This window comes from Macrotis lagotis, chromosome 7 (genome assembly GCF_037893015.1).
Source record: "Macrotis lagotis isolate mMagLag1 chromosome 7, bilby.v1.9.chrom.fasta, whole genome shotgun sequence".
NCBI classification, from domain to species: domain Eukaryota; kingdom Metazoa; phylum Chordata; class Mammalia; order Peramelemorphia; family Peramelidae; genus Macrotis; species Macrotis lagotis.
This window is the reverse complement of record NC_133664.1, coordinates 174,384,459-174,401,500: the sequence shown is the minus strand read 5'-3', so window position 1 is coordinate 174,401,500 and position 17,042 is coordinate 174,384,459. Positions and strand designations below refer to the sequence as shown.

Sequence of the window (17,042 nt, the reverse complement as noted above, 5' to 3'; positions counted from 1 at the left end):
ATCAAAATTGAATGTGTTGAGAGAGAAAATCATAACCTTGAGGAAGAAATAAAATACTAGAGAGAGGAAAATTATGTTACATAAGACAGCTTTAAAAAAATTCAAGGTGATAATCTTTAGTTTTTGTTTAAACCCCACAGTTCTTTCTCTGGATACAGATGGTAGTCTCTGGTCACAGACAGTCTAAAATTGTCCCTGATTATTGCACTGATGGAATGAGCAAGTCCATTAAGATTGATCATCATCCCCATGTTGCTATTAAGGAGAACAATGTTCTTCTGGTTTTGTGCATCTCACTCAACATCAATTCATGCAAGTCTTTCCAGGTTTCTCTAAAATCCTATCCAAATAGTGTTCCATAACATACATATACCACAATTTCTTTGGCCATTCCCCAGTTGCTGGACATCCCCTAGATTTCCAATTCTTTGCTACTGCAAACAGAACTGTTATGAATATTTTTGTACACGAGGTATTTTTAGCCTTTTTCATGATCTCTTCCGGAAATAGACCCAGTAGTGGTATTGCTGGCTCAAAGGGTATGTACATTTTTATTGTCCTTTGGGCATAATTCTAGACTGCTCTCCAGAAAGGTTGGATCACTTCATTGCTCCACCAACAATGTATTAAGTGTCCTAGATATCCCACATCCCTTCTATCATTAATCGTTCTTTTCTGGTCATGGTGGCAAATCTGAGATGTGTGAGGTGGTACCTCAGAGATCCTTAAATTTGCATTTCTCTAATCAGTAATTATTTAAATCAATTTTTCATATGACTATAAATAGCTTTGATTTCTTCATCTGCAAATTACCTTGCATATCCTTTGACCATTTGTTAAGTTGGGAATGGCTTGTTTTTTTTTATAAATATGACTTGGTTCTCTATATATTTTATATTTACGTTAGTCGTAAAAATTTTTTTCCCAATTTGCATTTCTTTTGATCTTGGTTTATAGTGATTGTTTGTGCAAAAGCTTTAATTGTTTTATTATGATGTTCTTCATCTCTTCCATAGACATAAACTTCTCTCCTTTCCATAGCTCCATTTCTTGTTCTCCTAGTTTGCTTATAATATTGTCTTTTATGTCTAAATCCTGTAAGCATTTTGCTCTTATCTTGGTATAGGGTATGAAATGTTGGTCTAATCCTAGTTTCTGCCATACTAACTTCCAATTTTTCCAATGGTTTTTATGGAAGAGTTCTTATCCCAGAAGTTGGGACTCCGTGGGTTTAACAAACAGCAGATAACTATAATCATTTCCTGTTGTCTCTTTTGCACCTAGTTTATTCCACTAATCTACCACTCTATTTGTTAGCCAGTACCAGACAGTTTTGATGACTGATGCTTTGTAATATAATTTTAGATCTGGTAGGACTAAGCCACCTTCTTTTGCGTTTCCCTTAATATTACTGACTTTTTGTCTCTCCATATGAATTTAGGTTTTCTACCTCATTAAAATAAACTATTAAATAAGTAGTTTAATTTAGGTAGAATTGTCATTTTTATTATATGAGCTCGGCCTATCCATGATATTTGCTGAGTTATTTAAATCTGATTTTATTTGTGTTAAAAGTGTTTTATACAAACTATGGTACATGGATGTCATGGAACACTATTGTTCTTCTATTAGAAACCAGGAGGGATAGAAATTCAGGGAAGCATGGAAGGATTTGCATGAACTCATATTGAGTGAGGTGAGCAGAACCAGAAAAACATTGTACACCCTAACAGCAACACAGGGGTGATGATCAACCTTGATGGACTTGCTCATTCCTTCAGTGCAACAATCAGGGACAATTTTGGGCTCTCTGCAATGGAGAATACCATCTGCATCCAGAGAAAGAGTTTGAACAAAGACCAGACTATTACCTTCAATTTAGAAAAAAAAAAAAACTCGTTATCTTTTTATATAATTTTGCTATATCTTATACTTTATTTTTCTTACTTAAGGATATAATTTCTCTCTCATCACATTCAACTTAGATCAATATATACCATGGAAACAATGTAAAGACCAAAGACTGCCTTCTATGGGGGTTGGGGGGAAGCAAGAATATTTATTTTGAGTTTTACAATTTTTCCCCCTAAAATCTTTCTTTAAAAAAAAAGCGTTTTATAGTTATTTTGACAGTTTCTAAGTCTGCCATGGCAGGTTAACTCCCAAGTATTTTATGTTATTTGAAGTTATTTTGAATGGAATTTTTCTTTCTAGATCTTGTTGCTGTATCTTGATAGTAATATATAGAAATGATGAGGATTTATGTGGGTTCATTTTATATCCTGTGACTTTGGTTGCTAATTGTTTCTAGTAATTTTTTAGATGACTTTTTAAGGTTCTCTAGGTATACCATCATGTCACCTGCAAAGAGTGAAAGCTTTGTTTCTTCCTTTCCAATTCTAATTCCTTCAATTTCTTTTTCTTCTCTTATGGCTGAGTGGTGATAATAGGCAGCCTAGTTTCATCCCTGATCTTATTGGGAATGCCTCTAGGTTATCTCCATTGCATATAATGCTTGCTGGTTTCAGATATACTGCTTATCATTCTAAGGAACAATTCATTTATTCCTACCCTCTCTAGTGTGTTTTTTTTTTTTTTTTTTTAGGTTTTTGCCAGGTAATTGGGTTAACTTGTCCAAGGCCACACAGCTAAGTAATTATTAAGTGTCTGAGGCTGGACTTGAACTCAGGTACTCCTGACTCTAGGGCCAGTACCCTATCCACTAAGTCACCTAGCCACCCCTCTAGTGTTTTTAGTAGGAATGGGTGCTGTATTTTGTCAAAGGCTTTTTCAATCTCTATCGAGATAATCATAAGATTTCTGTTAGGTCTGTTACTGATATAGTAAATTATACTGACAGTTTTCCTAATATTGAACCAACCTTGCATTCCTGGAATAAATCCTGCTTGGTCATGGTATATTATTCTAGTGATAACTTGCTATAATTACTTTGCTAAGATTTTACTTAAGATTTTTGCATCCATATCATTGGGGAAATTGGTCTATAATTTTCTTTCTCTGGTTTAGGTATCAGCACCATATAGGTGTCATAGAAGAAATTAGGCAAAATTCTATCTTTACCTATTTTTTCCAAAGAGTTTATATAGCATTGGAGTTAATTGTTTCTTAAATGTTTGATGGAATTCACTTATGAATCTATCTGGCCCTGGAGATTTTTTCTTAGGGAGTTCAATGATGACTTGTTGAATTTTTTTTTTCTGAGATAGGGTTATTTAGGAATTTGATTTCCTCTTCATTTAACCTGGGCAATTTGTATTTTTAAAATATTCATCCATTTCCCTTAGATTATCAAATTTATTGACATACAGCTGGGCAAAATAATTCTAAATTATTACTTTTAATTTCCTCCTCAATGATGGTGAGTTCACTTTTTTCATTTATGATACTAGTAATTTGTTTTCTTTTTTTAATCAAGTTAACCAAAGGTTATCTATTTTATTGGTTTTTTTCATAAACCAACTTTTGGTTTTATTTATTAGTTCAACAGCTCTTTTACTTTCAATTTCATTAATTTCTCCTTTAATTTTTAGAATTCCTAATTTGGTATCTAATTGGGGTTTTTAATTTGTTCTAATTTTTTTAGTTGCATGCTTAATTCATTGACTCATTGAATTAACTTATTCACGTAAGCATTTAGAGATAATATATTCCCTATAACTACTTGGTATGTTATCTCGTTATTCTCATCGTCTAAGATGAAACCATTAATTCTATCTATAATTTGTTGTTTGATCCATTCATTCTTTAAAATGAGGTTATTTAGTTTCCAATTAGTTTTAGGTCTATCTTTCCATGGCCCATTACTACATGTGTGATATTTTACTGCACGATGGTCTGAGAAGGAAGTATTCACTATTTCTGCCTTTCTGCAGAAATTTTTGCATGGTTTTTATGCCCTAGTACATGATCAATTTTTGTGTAGGTAGATTTCCCAATTTCTGAAGTATGATTCAATTCAATAAATTTTTATTTAGTGGAGGACGATCTTCTAGGTCCTGGGGGAAACAGAAACAAAATGAAAAAAACAAAACAAAACAAAAATATTTAGCCTTAAAAGGCTCAGATTTGATTGAAGAGAGAATAAGATTGAGACAGATAACCTTCAAACAAATTTTCAAGTGTTACTGTAATCTTCCTATGAATAATCAAAAGATTCAAAGAAATGTTAAATTGTCAACACCCTGAAGAATAGGTCACTTTTTTTAAAGGTTTTTGCAAGGCAAATGGGGTTAAGTGGCTTGCCCAAGGCCACACAGCTAGGTAATTATTAAGTGTCTGAGACTGGATTTGAACTCAGGTACTCCTGACCTCAGGGCCAGTGCTTTATCCACTGTGACACCTAGCCGCCCTGTAGAATAGGTCACTTTCTAAACAGAAAAATGCAAACTAAAAGTTTCAGTACCACCTCCTAAATGTCATCAGATTAAAAAAGAATAAATTATAAAATTGATTGCTTGAGAGGAAACAGGCACAAAAACATACACTAGTGGAGGAGCTATGAATTGACTTACTGGAAAACAATTTGGCAACATAAATAAGAATAAAAAAGAAACAAACCAACCAAGTGATCATTCCTTAGACCCAGGAATCTCACTGAAACAACTACAGCTGATTAATATTATCAAAAGGAGAAACAAAAGACCAAATCAAATAGCAAAAAGCTATTATAGAAATGGGAAAATTCTGTAAATTGACATGAAATATTAATATATCAGAAGTAACTATGGATACACAAAAGAATAAGGAAAATCCTAAACAGTGATGTAGAGGGAAGAAAAAAGATTTTAGAATAATTATAGACAAAATACAAACAAAATTTCATAAGATATACAGAATAAAAAGATCAGAAGGGGACAAAGAAACAACAAATTATTTTGTTAACATTGATAAATACAATTTCCCAACTGATAAGTGAGATACAAATCAAAATTTTTTTATGAGAATAAAAATTTTTAAAAGAATTTATTAAGCTGACATGAAAAGCTTTAATTCAAGCCAATAATACCACTTTTCTATAAGAAGTTGATAGACTTGCTGTGTTTCTCCCTGATATTCTGGAACTCTGAATAGATGCTATTATAAAAGCCAGGGAGGAGATAAGGAAAGACATGACAGATTTTGGTGAAGGAAAAAAGGAAATATGAAGGAGAATGGTAATAGACCAGAAAGGGTGTATAATGTAGGGATGTAGTGCAAAAAAAATTACCTGAAAGGAAGGTAGGAATTGCATGCCTTACCTTGATGGGGGGCTAGAGGCACTCAAGTACCTTCCTGCAGATGGCAGTGTGGTTCTGCTTCCCACTGGCCTGGACACAGAAATATTCTGCTTATGCCACAATGAGGCCAATGAAGACAATTTCTTACAATTAACTAATTAGTTCTTGTGAAACAATAATAAAATCTTTTTTTTCTGTTACTCACCTGCAGGGAACTCTAAGCAGTAGCCTCCCATTGGGGGTCTGAACTGCTTCACCAGGACAATGCATTCATAATGAAGAGTTCTTTGTAATACTGGGATAATTGCCACACCTACCACCAAGAAAAAAAGTACAAGTGCCTATGAAATATGTTACATATAATTTTTGCATCAATATTAATTTGTAATGTTGCTTTGTTTAGGTGCCAGGTCTATATGTGTCTCTAAAGTTTATTAAAGTGGCTTTTAATGAAAGAACTGTTAATTCAGCTTTTCTTTCTCTTCTAAGGCTTTTGACCCCCTTGAATCCTCTGTCAATGTTTTCACTTTGTTCATCCAATAGTTAGTTCTCAAATCCTGTTAATTTATTTTAAAGAATAGTCTAAACTGGAGATAACTGAAATGTATTGAAATGATTATTAATGCAGGATGTTAGAAACTTAATGTTGACTAATTCAGAAGAAATGACTCAAACTTGGACATTTAAAAAAAAATTTTAAACTGCATGGCCATTAAGAAATCTTGGAAGTTTCTTCATGTCCTATCTTATCACTACATTCCTCATTTTTCTTAAATAAAATAGAAATTAAAACAAAAAGAATATTCTATACATACTTTCCTTTTATTTTTCCTGATCTAGGAGTAGTCACCAATACCATTTTGATTTAATTTATGAATACTTCTCTACTGTCTGACTGTAATTTATTTCTTAATTTGTTCTGCAGTCTAGCCAAGATGTTCCTCGTTGAAGTTCATGCTAAATATTCTGTGGATTCTTCTGGAATTTTGCTCTCCATTCATAATTACTTGTGAACAGTATTCCTGAAATGTAATATTTCAATTGTTTCTCTGAAAGAACTAGGATTCCTATAAAATTTTTTAGCAATCCATCTTCCAATTCAATTTCTTTGATTTGTAAAGCTCATGTTACACTCTTACAATCTTCTTGTCTTTTGATTTTGTTCACTTGATTTCCCTCCTAACTCTGCCTTTTTATATTCATCTATCACATTCAAGGAATCTACTTTTCCCACTAAATTCTCTAATCTCTTATTAACTTTTAAATCTTTGCCTTATATCTCCTTTCAGTTATTTCTTCTGAGCCACTCTTGTGGCATTTCCTTTACATTTCAGAAGCATTTAGGATAAAATATAATAAACTTTTCATTTGTTGGGGATTTTCAGAATCAATTTTTCCCTACCCTAGTATTTGCTCAATGTATTGGCTTCTTTTTTTGGAAATTTTGCTCAGTTTTATTAAATTACCAATCATTCAGTTGATTTTTCTACAAGTCTTATTTTTAGTAAAAATTAAATCCAGGACACTGAGAAAAGGTAGTGCATGATAACACCAGAAGTGGTAAAGTTAGAAGGAAGAACAAGCTGTGAAGGGAAGATCAAGTGTAGTTTTGGACATGTGTAGTTTAAGACATCCAATAGACATACAGTTGGATAGGTGGGAATAAAGTTACATATGTAGATTCCCAAAGAATGTATATACTTATACAAAGAAGTGATGATTGCAGTCATGGAAATAGATATGACTGGTAAGAGACAGGATACGGGCAAAAAAAAGTGAGTCAAGGATCGGCTGGGGGGTAATCACATTGTGGGCAGGAGAAAGAAGAGGAGCACTAAGAGAGGAGATGCTTAGAAGCAGTCAGAAAGAGATTTGTACTGTACCATCAGCAGAAAGTCCTTTTTTCCTAGTAGTGCGTTTCACAGTTTCCCAAGTTCTGTTAGAAGAGGAAGAGGAGGAAAAAACCAAGAACAGATTAGCTCTATACTGTTCATTCTATGATTGCAAACAAGCATTTTTATCTGGAATGGTGGTCCAGAAAAACAGAAAAATACTGATACTGTACAACTGTAAAGTTGCTTTTTTAAAATAACCAAGATCATTACTATCAAGTTTAGTGAAATAGCTGATGTTTCATGTGGTACTTGAGATCAAGGGTTCTTAACCATGAACTTTTTTCCTCAATATTTTGATAATTTTATTTCAATATAATTGATTTCTTTTGTAATTCTCTATTTTTCATGCATCTTTTGATCATTGTGAGAAGTAGTCCAAAGGTTTTCTTTTTTAACCAGACTGCCAAAGGGGGGGCCCCTGACACACACAAAAGGTTAAGAACCCCTGCTTTAGCTGCTAATCTAAATAGCAAGCCTGCTGATTTCCACAGCCAGAAAGGTCCTTATCAAAGGGTTTTTAATTAGGGTTATAAGTTTATCGGTGAATCATGCTTCTCAGTTTACAAGCAGTAGTGACAAGTGAGGATTTTGACTTTGGGGGCTTTGACATTTAGAAATTTTTGAAAATTTTCCCTTTGCCCACCCCTCCAGGAAAACGCCCAAGAGAAATGTTGGAAGGACCAAAAAAAAGATGCCTGAACCTAATGGTTTGGAATTTGCAGTTAAAACAAAGATAAATTTCCTCCATTTTGCACACACACAAACTGCATAAATACGCAGGTCTTTAATTTGATAAAGTGAAGAGACTTGGAATTGATTTTATTTCTGACTTTTAACACTAATGAACAATTTGATGGCCATGCTACTTGCCTTAGGTTCTGTGTAACACTGTAATTATCTTTTATTTTTCCTCCTAGTAAGAACAGGAATTGTTTAAACAGAAAACTAAGGGACTAAAATAGTCATGCAGACTACTTACACAAGGGAAAAAAAATTATCTTTCCTGCCTCAAGTCTTGTCCTTTGATGGCCTCTTAAAATCAAGATGAAACCAAGGAAGTCAATGCAGAAGAATACAAAAGGCCAGATGGTTTAGGGAACACTCCCAATAGAAATAAGGATCCAAGGGTTTGGAATGTTATGAGGGATTCCTTATATTAATATGAGAGGAACAACAAGACATATAGTTAGTTCTATGGGGCAGTCAGTCTCATTTTAAAAACTATTTCTATCCTGATATGCCTGTTGTATGATAAAACAGTTAAAGAGATTTAAAGCAAAGGGCTGCAAAATGATAGTACCCTTCAATCAAATTCTGAAGTGAAAACCATGCATGATCAATTAACATTAAAAATAGGCTGCTCCCAACATCTCCATACTCCTGTTAGTAGGAAAAGAAAAGCCAACCACACAAAAATATTTTGTAAAAGTAAATAGCAAGGGTTGCAACAGAAAGAAAAACCTTTGATACAGCTCTCACTGCTGCCTCCTAAGGTCAGTCTTAAATAGACTGAAGGAGAAGATGCTAATAGAAGCACTGAGGACTCCAGCCCAAATGCTCTAGGAAATAAGGGGAAACAAGAGGGACAGTGTCATTTCAGCAATAACAATAAACAAGCAGTTATGAATGTATCTATGCCTGACAAACTAGTCTCCTTGCTGTTAACAGGGACTAGCATAGGAATACCTGTGAAAATCAAAGATTCATATCCAGAAAAAATCTTAGGAGCTGGTTATCTCTTAACTTGGATCTTCAAGTGGGTAGGGAAAAAACCCCAAGCAAATACTCAGTTTTAGTTCTAGTTATCTGACGAGTGGCATAACTTGTTAAATTGTTGACTTTTATGTTCTTTTTTGTCATTTATAAGATTAGATAGGAAGATATATTTTAGGTTAAAAAAAATTCTATGATGCAAAGAGCTCTACTATCTAGTGTCCTTTGCCAGAACTTTATTAAATCATTTTTTTCCACATTCAGCAACCATCTCGAGATGTAGAAAAGGACAACTTTGTAGATTATAAAATGGATCCAAACCAAGGAGTAATGCCAACATATTAACTATATTTCTAAAATTGAAATTGTTCCCTTCATTTTTTATGATTCGTTTCTTTTAGAGGGTATCAAGTGACTTATCTGGGGTCACACTGCTAAGGTCAAATTTGAACTCAGGTCTTCTTGACTCCAATGTCAGGGTTCTATCTATTGAGTCACCTAGCTGCCTCATGCCCTTCTTTCAAAGGATACAAAAGGAGAGATTTTCTTATTTTGGTCTTATCTTTCCTTTACATGATTATATATGCACACAGCATTAAGTTTCTTTGGAAAAAAAAAAGAAAAGATTCAAAACATTTTAAGTCCTTAGATTTATTTTTCAAAGTATTAAATCAGTAAACATAGTACAATTTTAATAAGCATTAAAATAAATGCTTTTTGATTTTGATCTTGTCAAAAGCACATACTAGGTACCAGATACTAGGCTCTGAAGACACAAATAAAAAGAATGAAACAATCCCTGTTCTCAGGAGGTTTAATGTGTTAGAGGCTGGGTGCTATAGTACAAAGTTCTGAGGCCTTCTGCAGAAGTTTCACTATTTGCAATTTTTAATGCAAAGTACTACATTATAAAATTGTTACTAAATTTTTAAAATTTTAATTTTTTAAAGACAGAAATGATATTACACACACACACACACACACACACACACACACACACACGGAGAGAGAGAAACTCATTTAAAATTTTATTTTGTAAGTGGCATGTTTTGCCATAATCATGGAGAATAAAGTGAGATTTGAACTTAGTAACGACTATAGGAAATATGCTTTTAAACTTTAAGTCTTTTAGAGGCTAAATGAAAATAAGTCTAATTAGGAAAATACATTTAGAATGAAAGAAATATTTACAGATTTGTCATGAATAGAGATTGTGAGAATAGAAGGACTGAGCATTTCTTGAGAAAGAAAATTTTTTTTACCTTGTTTTACCAGTGGGATCCATATAAGTTGTTTGTTCAAGCTTGACCCATTTCCCTTCTGTAATCAACTAAAAAGAGGTAAGAATAGCAAATTGGAAAAATTTCAAACCAAAGAGGATTTATTGGAACAAAAGATTTTTTCTGGTCAGTTTGAGTAGAAAGTGATTACCACCCTAAGGATACATATCTTAACAACTTTCTACTTATGGATTTAAAGTTTTCCACAAGCTCAGATGTCAAACTTGCTTACCCAAGAGAAATTACATTATTTCCTGGGGGACCACTGAAAGATTGAGGAAAATGTTTAAGAAATGTTCTGAAACTCTAAGGCTTTGGAATTAATTAGTATTTTTGTTTGATTTGTTCATAAAAACAAAGAGCTGAGAAAACTATATTGGAATGCTGGATATGGGAGACATACTGTATATAATGGTTGGACTTGTATGCTCTATGTTACTCGTATACAATGAGCATATCAGGATTTTTACTGCCTACCTATTGCATTATGAAATTAGGATTATAAATTTTTTTATTTTAATAAGGCAATGGGGCTAAGTGGTTTTCCCAAGGCCACACAGCTAGGTAATTATTAAGTGTCTGAGGTCCGATTTGAACTCAGGTACTCCTGACTCCAGGGCTGGTACTCTATCCATCCACTGCACCACCTAGCTGCCCTGGATTATAAAATCTTAAATTAGTTTTACTATATTTTGAACTAAGAAGAAAATCTAAGATACTTAAAACAGCATGCTTTTTTTATTAGTATTTTTCTTCTACCTTTTCCTAGCAAGAACTTAATTATCATTAGTTGAGCAGTTTATAAACATGATAAAGTCATTTTTAGAGCAAAAAAAGGAGTTCTAGAAGAGTATGAGGATCAGAGTTCTCAGGTTGGCTTCAAATTTATCCTATTGAACTTTTCCAAAACAAAAGAACTAATATGAAAAATAAAACAAAATCCAAAACAAATATCCATCACAAAAACATGATGAACACCAATTATTGTTAGAGCTCAGTGCTACATTTGACAACTACTTTAGGTCTTTACTGTTCTAAAAAATACTGTAAGCAGAGTTACATGGGTCACCAACCTCACTTGTCAGTCACCCCTCAAACTGTAACTTGTGTCATTCTCATATCTAATCTTATCATTCAGAACTCTAGGGTTATGTTGATATATTTCCTCATTAATTAATAAAATTTCAACATCTTTTTAAACCAAGTTTAGTGGACCTACTTCACTTTATCATATACTTCCTTTCCTAATAGTCAGTGATATCTTTGCATCAAGTCCCTTAAAAGTTACTGAATATATAATTTTTAACAATGAAATCAATAATAAAATACTTATTTACAATATTTTAGTTATGAGAAAGATTAGCCAGTCATCTCAAAATCTTACTCTAAATAAGATGATTTCTCTTTACCTCTAAGAACAGTCTTACACTATTTTGTCTATTCAGGATGACATTATGAAGTTCTCTAAGCTTTTCTCAGACTTTCAATCTGAAGAATTTCTATCCAGATAAATTCTCATAAAATTCTCTTTTAATATTTCTTCAGGGGGGTGGTTAGGTGGCATAGTAGATACAGCAGATAGAGCATCGGCCCTGGAGTCAGGAGTACCTGAGTTCAAATCTGGTCTCAGACACTTAATAATTACCTAGCTGTGTGGCCTTGGGCAAGCCACTTAACCCCATTGCCTTACAAAAAACAATATTTCTTCAGAAAACAGTTCATTTTTTCCCCTGTCTTTTCCAAAATTTATCACATGGATCCTCAATGATCAGTTAAATTCTTAAACACTCCTTCATAAGAAGAGGCCTCACAGAATGACAACTTTACCCCTAATTCTTAGCTTTTTCCCCCTCTTTAAAAGAGTCAGTAACAATATAAATAGCCTCTGTAGTAAAGGCTTTTGAAACAGGGGCTACAAGGTGTAATATAGGAATTAAGAATGGTTTAAATCTTATAACTTGTAGAAACAATAGCCAAATTGACACTTAAGTTAGTTTATCTAAAAGCAACCAGTACATTGCTTAGACCGGATTTGAACCCAGGTACTCCTGACTCCAGGGCTGGTGTTTTATCCACTACACCACCTAGCCGCCACAAGTGAAAGTAGTATTAAAGTAAAAAAATCGTCTTTAAAATTCTATTCACATGTATTAAGGTTAACCAGCTGAAATAAAAAGATGCAGCAATTTATATGGAGATATGAAGAAAAAAACTTTGTACCTCTTCTGTTAGGATAGACTCTTTGGTAGCTTTATGAGAATCCATAGGTTCTTTGTTTTCCATTTTCAAAATCTGTGGTGCTTGGTGTCTTCTGGTAAATTCACTCTATAACAAAACAACATTCCTTTAAGGCTAAAGTTAGTTCAATTTTTAGACCATCTCGTCTAAACTCCTCAATGGCAAGGAAAATTGCTGACAGATTTACTCTTAAAACTGCTGGGAAATTAAGATTGGCAGACATAATTATCTTACTCAAATATAAGCACTAAATTGAAGCCAGTTGATTAAGGAGTGAACTCTAAATGTACAGAGAAAGAACTGAATTCTAGGGTAGGATAACTTGATAGTTTAAACTTTTCTGGTTTAGTCTGTTTCTAGCCAGGCTATTTTATTTTATTTATTTTTAGTTTTTGCAAGGCAATGGGGTTAAGTGGCTTGCCCAAGGCCACACAGCTAGGGAATTATTAAGTGTCTGAGGCTGGGTTTGAACTCAGGTACTCCTGACTTCAGGGCCAGTGCTCTATCCACTGCGCCACCTAGCCAGCCCTAGTCAGTTGGATGATTTCTTAAAACTGTCAACTTTCCTGGAAACAATCTGATTAAAAAAAATAAGTACCTAGACTGTTATTTACTCCAAAAAAATCTTACAGCAGGTTTTATTGTAGTTTATTCTTTCTGGGAATTACTGATTCCCCAAATCTTTCTAAGTAGATTTTTTTTATTCCTGTTCAGATTATTCATATGTCTGAAAAGTTCATATAATTTTTGAAAGCAAAACAAAAAATTAATCTTGAATGGATGGAGACAGTTTTTTTTAAGAATAAGAACTTTTAAAAAAACTAACCACGAATATACCTCAGTTTCAAATAAATACTGATGATCAGTATTTAAGGTTGACAAGTGAGTAGAACTAAGAAAACCAAATTAGAGCATTAATAGATATTATTCTAAAGTTTTAATTAGATCTTCTCACATTGGAGGCAATCCTGCCTTGTCTAGGAAAGTAGGCTCTGGCAAGTCCCAGCAAGTGGAAAGATTGAGATATATCTCTCCAGAAAGAAGTTGTTTCATTAAGTCCAGATAAACTCATTTATTAAAAAAAATGGGTGAAAGGTGACAAATTTCTTTTAGTTCTAGCTCTTCAAAGATGGGATAAGGTGTAGAAGAATTGTAAGTTGTGGCTAATAAATAAGAGCAAATGGATCACAAACAAAAACTATTCAGATAATCCATTAATTACGGAACAGAAAAACTTGAATGTATAACTGGGAGAGCTTGATTAAAAATATTTTGCCTGCTATACAGACTGTAGCACAAGCTAAAAGATGAGACTGAAATATTAAGATAAGGAGAACCACCAAGCACACACATATGGATGATTACAATAATTTGTAGATTTTGGGCAACTGGTTAGAGGTAGCAGATGAAGAAAACAGTAGTTAATTTTATAAGTCGTTAAGCATCAATACACTGGCATGTTCAGATGCTTCCAAACTACTTTATAGACTCTTGTACCAATACGATGATAATGATGATGTTCGTCCTTCATTCTCAAAGACCAAGACACCAAGTGAATTGAATTTGAGTGCCATGGTACTGTGCTAAGTCACCAATCTCACTTTCTCCTCCAGAATTATTTGGCTCCAATAGGCAGATATGAATCAGGATGACTAGAGATGGCCCTGGATGTGAAGCAATTGGGGTTAAGTGACTTCTCCAAGGTCACATAGCTAGTAAGTGTCAGGTAACTGAGTCTGGATTCAAACTCTTGTCCTAACTCCCAAGCTCTATCCACTATGCCACCTAGCTTTCCATCTATATGTATGTGTGTAAACTACTTTGATTTACTAAGCTTTTGTGACCTTTTTTTCACTTTCCTAGCACATGATCCAAATTAAGATATTTTCAAGCAGTATTAAAATTCCTATGTTTCAGGGATACAAAAGCAAAAATGCAAACAATCCTTAACTCCAAGAAACTTAGTTTATTGGGAGAAATAAGAATACCAAAAAGCAAATAGAGGGGGCACCTAGGTGGCGCAGTGGATAGAGCACTGGCCCTAAATTCAGGAGTACCTGAGTTCAAATCCGGCCTCAGACACTTAATAATAATTATCTAGCTGTTTGGCCTTGGGCAAGCCACTTAACCTCATTTGCCTTGCAAAAACCAAAAAAAAAAAAAAAAAAGGCAAATAGAGTATGTAACACAAAATAGATACAAAGTTGTTTCTGAGGGGAGGGCAAGAGAATCAAAGTAGCTTTCCCTAAGTGAAGGCTCTTGGGTTGGGCTCTGAAGAAAACTTGGGATTTTATTCAGAGGGGAAAGGAGTACATTTCAGATGTGGAGTAGGGGGAGGGTATAGTTTGTGCAAAGGCATAGAGATGGGAAATGCAAATGCCATATACAGGGACCTTACAAGTAGGTTTGCTTGTATGGCACATAAAGGCCACAAAAGGGGCAGCTAGGTGGCGCAGTGGATAGAGCACCGGCCCTGGAGTCAGGAGTACCCGAGTTCAAATCCAGCCTCAGACACTTAATAATTACCTGTGTGGCCCTGGGCAAGCCACTTAACCCCACTGCCTTGCAAAAAAAACAAACAAAACTAAAAACAAAAATAAAGGACATGAAAGAGAGTAAAGAGAAATAAAGTCTTGGAAAGAATGACTAAAGTCAGATTGTGGCTTTAAAAACCAGGAGGCAAGAGGGAAATATAGCAGCTCTATGGAAGAGCTATTAGAACAAGCAGGAATTTCTTCTCAACTTGTCTTCCTCACAGTTTATCTTGTAGATCCTCTTGTAATTCGTTACAACTGACCTTCTTAGTTTTACTCCTTTCTCTGGGAAACCAATTGGAAGGCAATCATAACAGATCAATTGGGGGTGATGAAGGCCTGAGTTATTACTCCATTAGAAAGGAGTGAAGAGAGAAAAGGGGATGGATGCTGACTAAGTAGACTTGAATCAACTAAGCAACTGAATGGGTCCACTGGATGTGAGAAGGAAGAGTCACGATGACTCTGAGATTGCCAACTTGGATGACCAGAAGGACAATATGATCTTCGACAGAAGTGAGGATGGAAGAAGGAATAGTTTTGGAGCAAATATCAAGATTTCTATTTTGGATATGATGAGTTTGAGATGCCTCTGCAACATTTAATTGGATTTATACAACAGGTCTTGATGTTCAGGGGGAGGGGTGACCTGTGCAGAGAAGATAACTGGATTCATGAATTCAAGAGGGTATATGCTATTTAATATGACAATTAAACAATTATTGAGTACCTCTGGGAAACTACAACTCTACCTTTAACAAGCAGGATATTTTGGGGAATATTTTCACAAACAAGACATTATAGAATATAATAGAATCAAACTAGTCAACCACTGACTATTTCCAGTGGAAGAGCATGTTGGCTCCTTAGAAGAAAAGCTCCACTCACATAAAGAAGTGAACTTGAGTTGGGTTTGATAAGTGGAGGGGTTGGGGAGCAATAGAGCAAGGAGGAGGAAAAAAAAATAACCCAACAACTTTTATCCATTTCTTCCTAGAAGTCAAGGTTTTTCTTTCTTGTGCTAATTTGGGAATTGGGGTAGACAGGAAATTTTATTTTATTTTCAGATTAATTCTAAGTTTAATCCACATAAACTATTATTGGTCAGTATCATCAATATCATCATGAAAATATCAAAATTTGTGAGTACTGGTGTATGGCAGGAGGAACTGTATTTTTGTTACAAATAATACAGTACTGGTGCTTTCACTATGCATAAGCTATGCTGCAGAAAGAGCAATTGCATTAAATCTTAATTCTTCTGGATCCCGTTCCATGAACTTCTTGCAAACTTCTATGGCATCCTCTAATAAAGTATCATCACTTGTTTTCCCATGGTTAATTGGAAATGGTTTGCGCCCATCTAATTCATAGAGATGCCCATCTACATGAACTAATGCAATAAAATGCAGATCTACTTTTTCATCTATACTTGGTGCCTCTGTTTGACCTTCATGGGCACTTGATTCGTGGGTAAGTCGAATAGCTTCATATTTTTCTAGGTATCTTGCTCTTTCTTCGGGACTCATACTTAGAGATTCTTCCAAGAACTTTTTCAATGTTGATCCAGATTCAAAATTCATTCTGTCTTTGTTGTTAGCAATGGTGTGGATCAGCCCAATTGTTCCACAGGCATTACTGATGGTTTGCTTCATGAAATATACTGATTCTGTGACGTCTTGTCCTTGTGATTTTATTTTTTCTTCCTCTTCTATTTTGAATACTTCATACTTTTCTGTAATTGGAAAGAGAAGCAATACCACACAAACTGGTCGTGGCACCATACTAAGGAGTTCAGGTTCCATGCCATACACATCAACAAACTGCCAGTTGGGATGCAGACCTAATTGTTTAAGAAACTGGTTGGTGACCTCGGGGTTGGCCTCCAGCGGCAGCCGGAGGTGACTCTCCATGGCCGGGTGGTGCTGTGCGGGGCTGAGGCTTGGGCTCCGGGGCCGGGGGGGGGGGGGGGGGGGGGGGGGGGGCAGCGCTGCCCCAGCTGTGGCTGGCTCCCCTCCGCCTAGACAGGAAATTTTAAGTTGCTAAGATCTGGTTCAGGATAGTTTCCTTGTCTCCATTCTCAAAAATATAGCTGATTTTGTAAGATTAGGGTTAAGTTGTTAAAAACTTATTTTCAGAGTTGTT

General features: G+C 34.7%; 2 protein-coding genes and 1 long non-coding RNA gene across 4 annotated transcripts in view; 1 reads left to right on the top strand and 2 right to left on the bottom strand.

Moving 5' to 3' along the window:
• The window catches only part of LOC141493170 (uncharacterized), a 32,232-nt gene extending 26,119 nt beyond the window's left edge, over positions 1–6,113 (top strand). The window contains exon 3 of the long non-coding RNA XR_012470130.1: positions 5,449–6,113. This is a non-coding gene — a long non-coding RNA (uncharacterized LOC141493170). The remainder of the gene's footprint in view (positions 1–5,448) is intronic.
• The window catches only part of NUDT5 (nudix hydrolase 5), a 32,388-nt gene that overhangs the window by 6,537 nt on the left and 8,809 nt on the right, over positions 1–17,042 (bottom strand). For both annotated transcript variants that reach the window (XM_074194118.1, XM_074194119.1), the window contains 4 exons: positions 12,346–12,450; positions 10,108–10,175; positions 7,121–7,173; positions 5,443–5,550 (listed from right to left, as the gene is read on the bottom strand). In XM_074194118.1, coding sequence (XP_074050219.1) covers positions 5,443–5,550; positions 7,121–7,173; positions 10,108–10,175; positions 12,346–12,408 — 292 coding nt within the window. In that variant the 5' untranslated portion in view covers positions 12,409–12,450. The remainder of the gene's footprint in view (positions 1–5,442; positions 5,551–7,120; positions 7,174–10,107; positions 10,176–12,345; positions 12,451–17,042) is intronic.
• LOC141493166 (ubiquitin carboxyl-terminal hydrolase isozyme L3-like) lies at positions 12,457–16,810 on the bottom strand. The gene has a single exon (XM_074194116.1). The coding sequence runs from the start codon at positions 16,808–16,810 to the stop codon at positions 16,118–16,120; it is 693 nt and encodes a 230-aa protein (XP_074050217.1). The 3' UTR covers positions 12,457–16,117.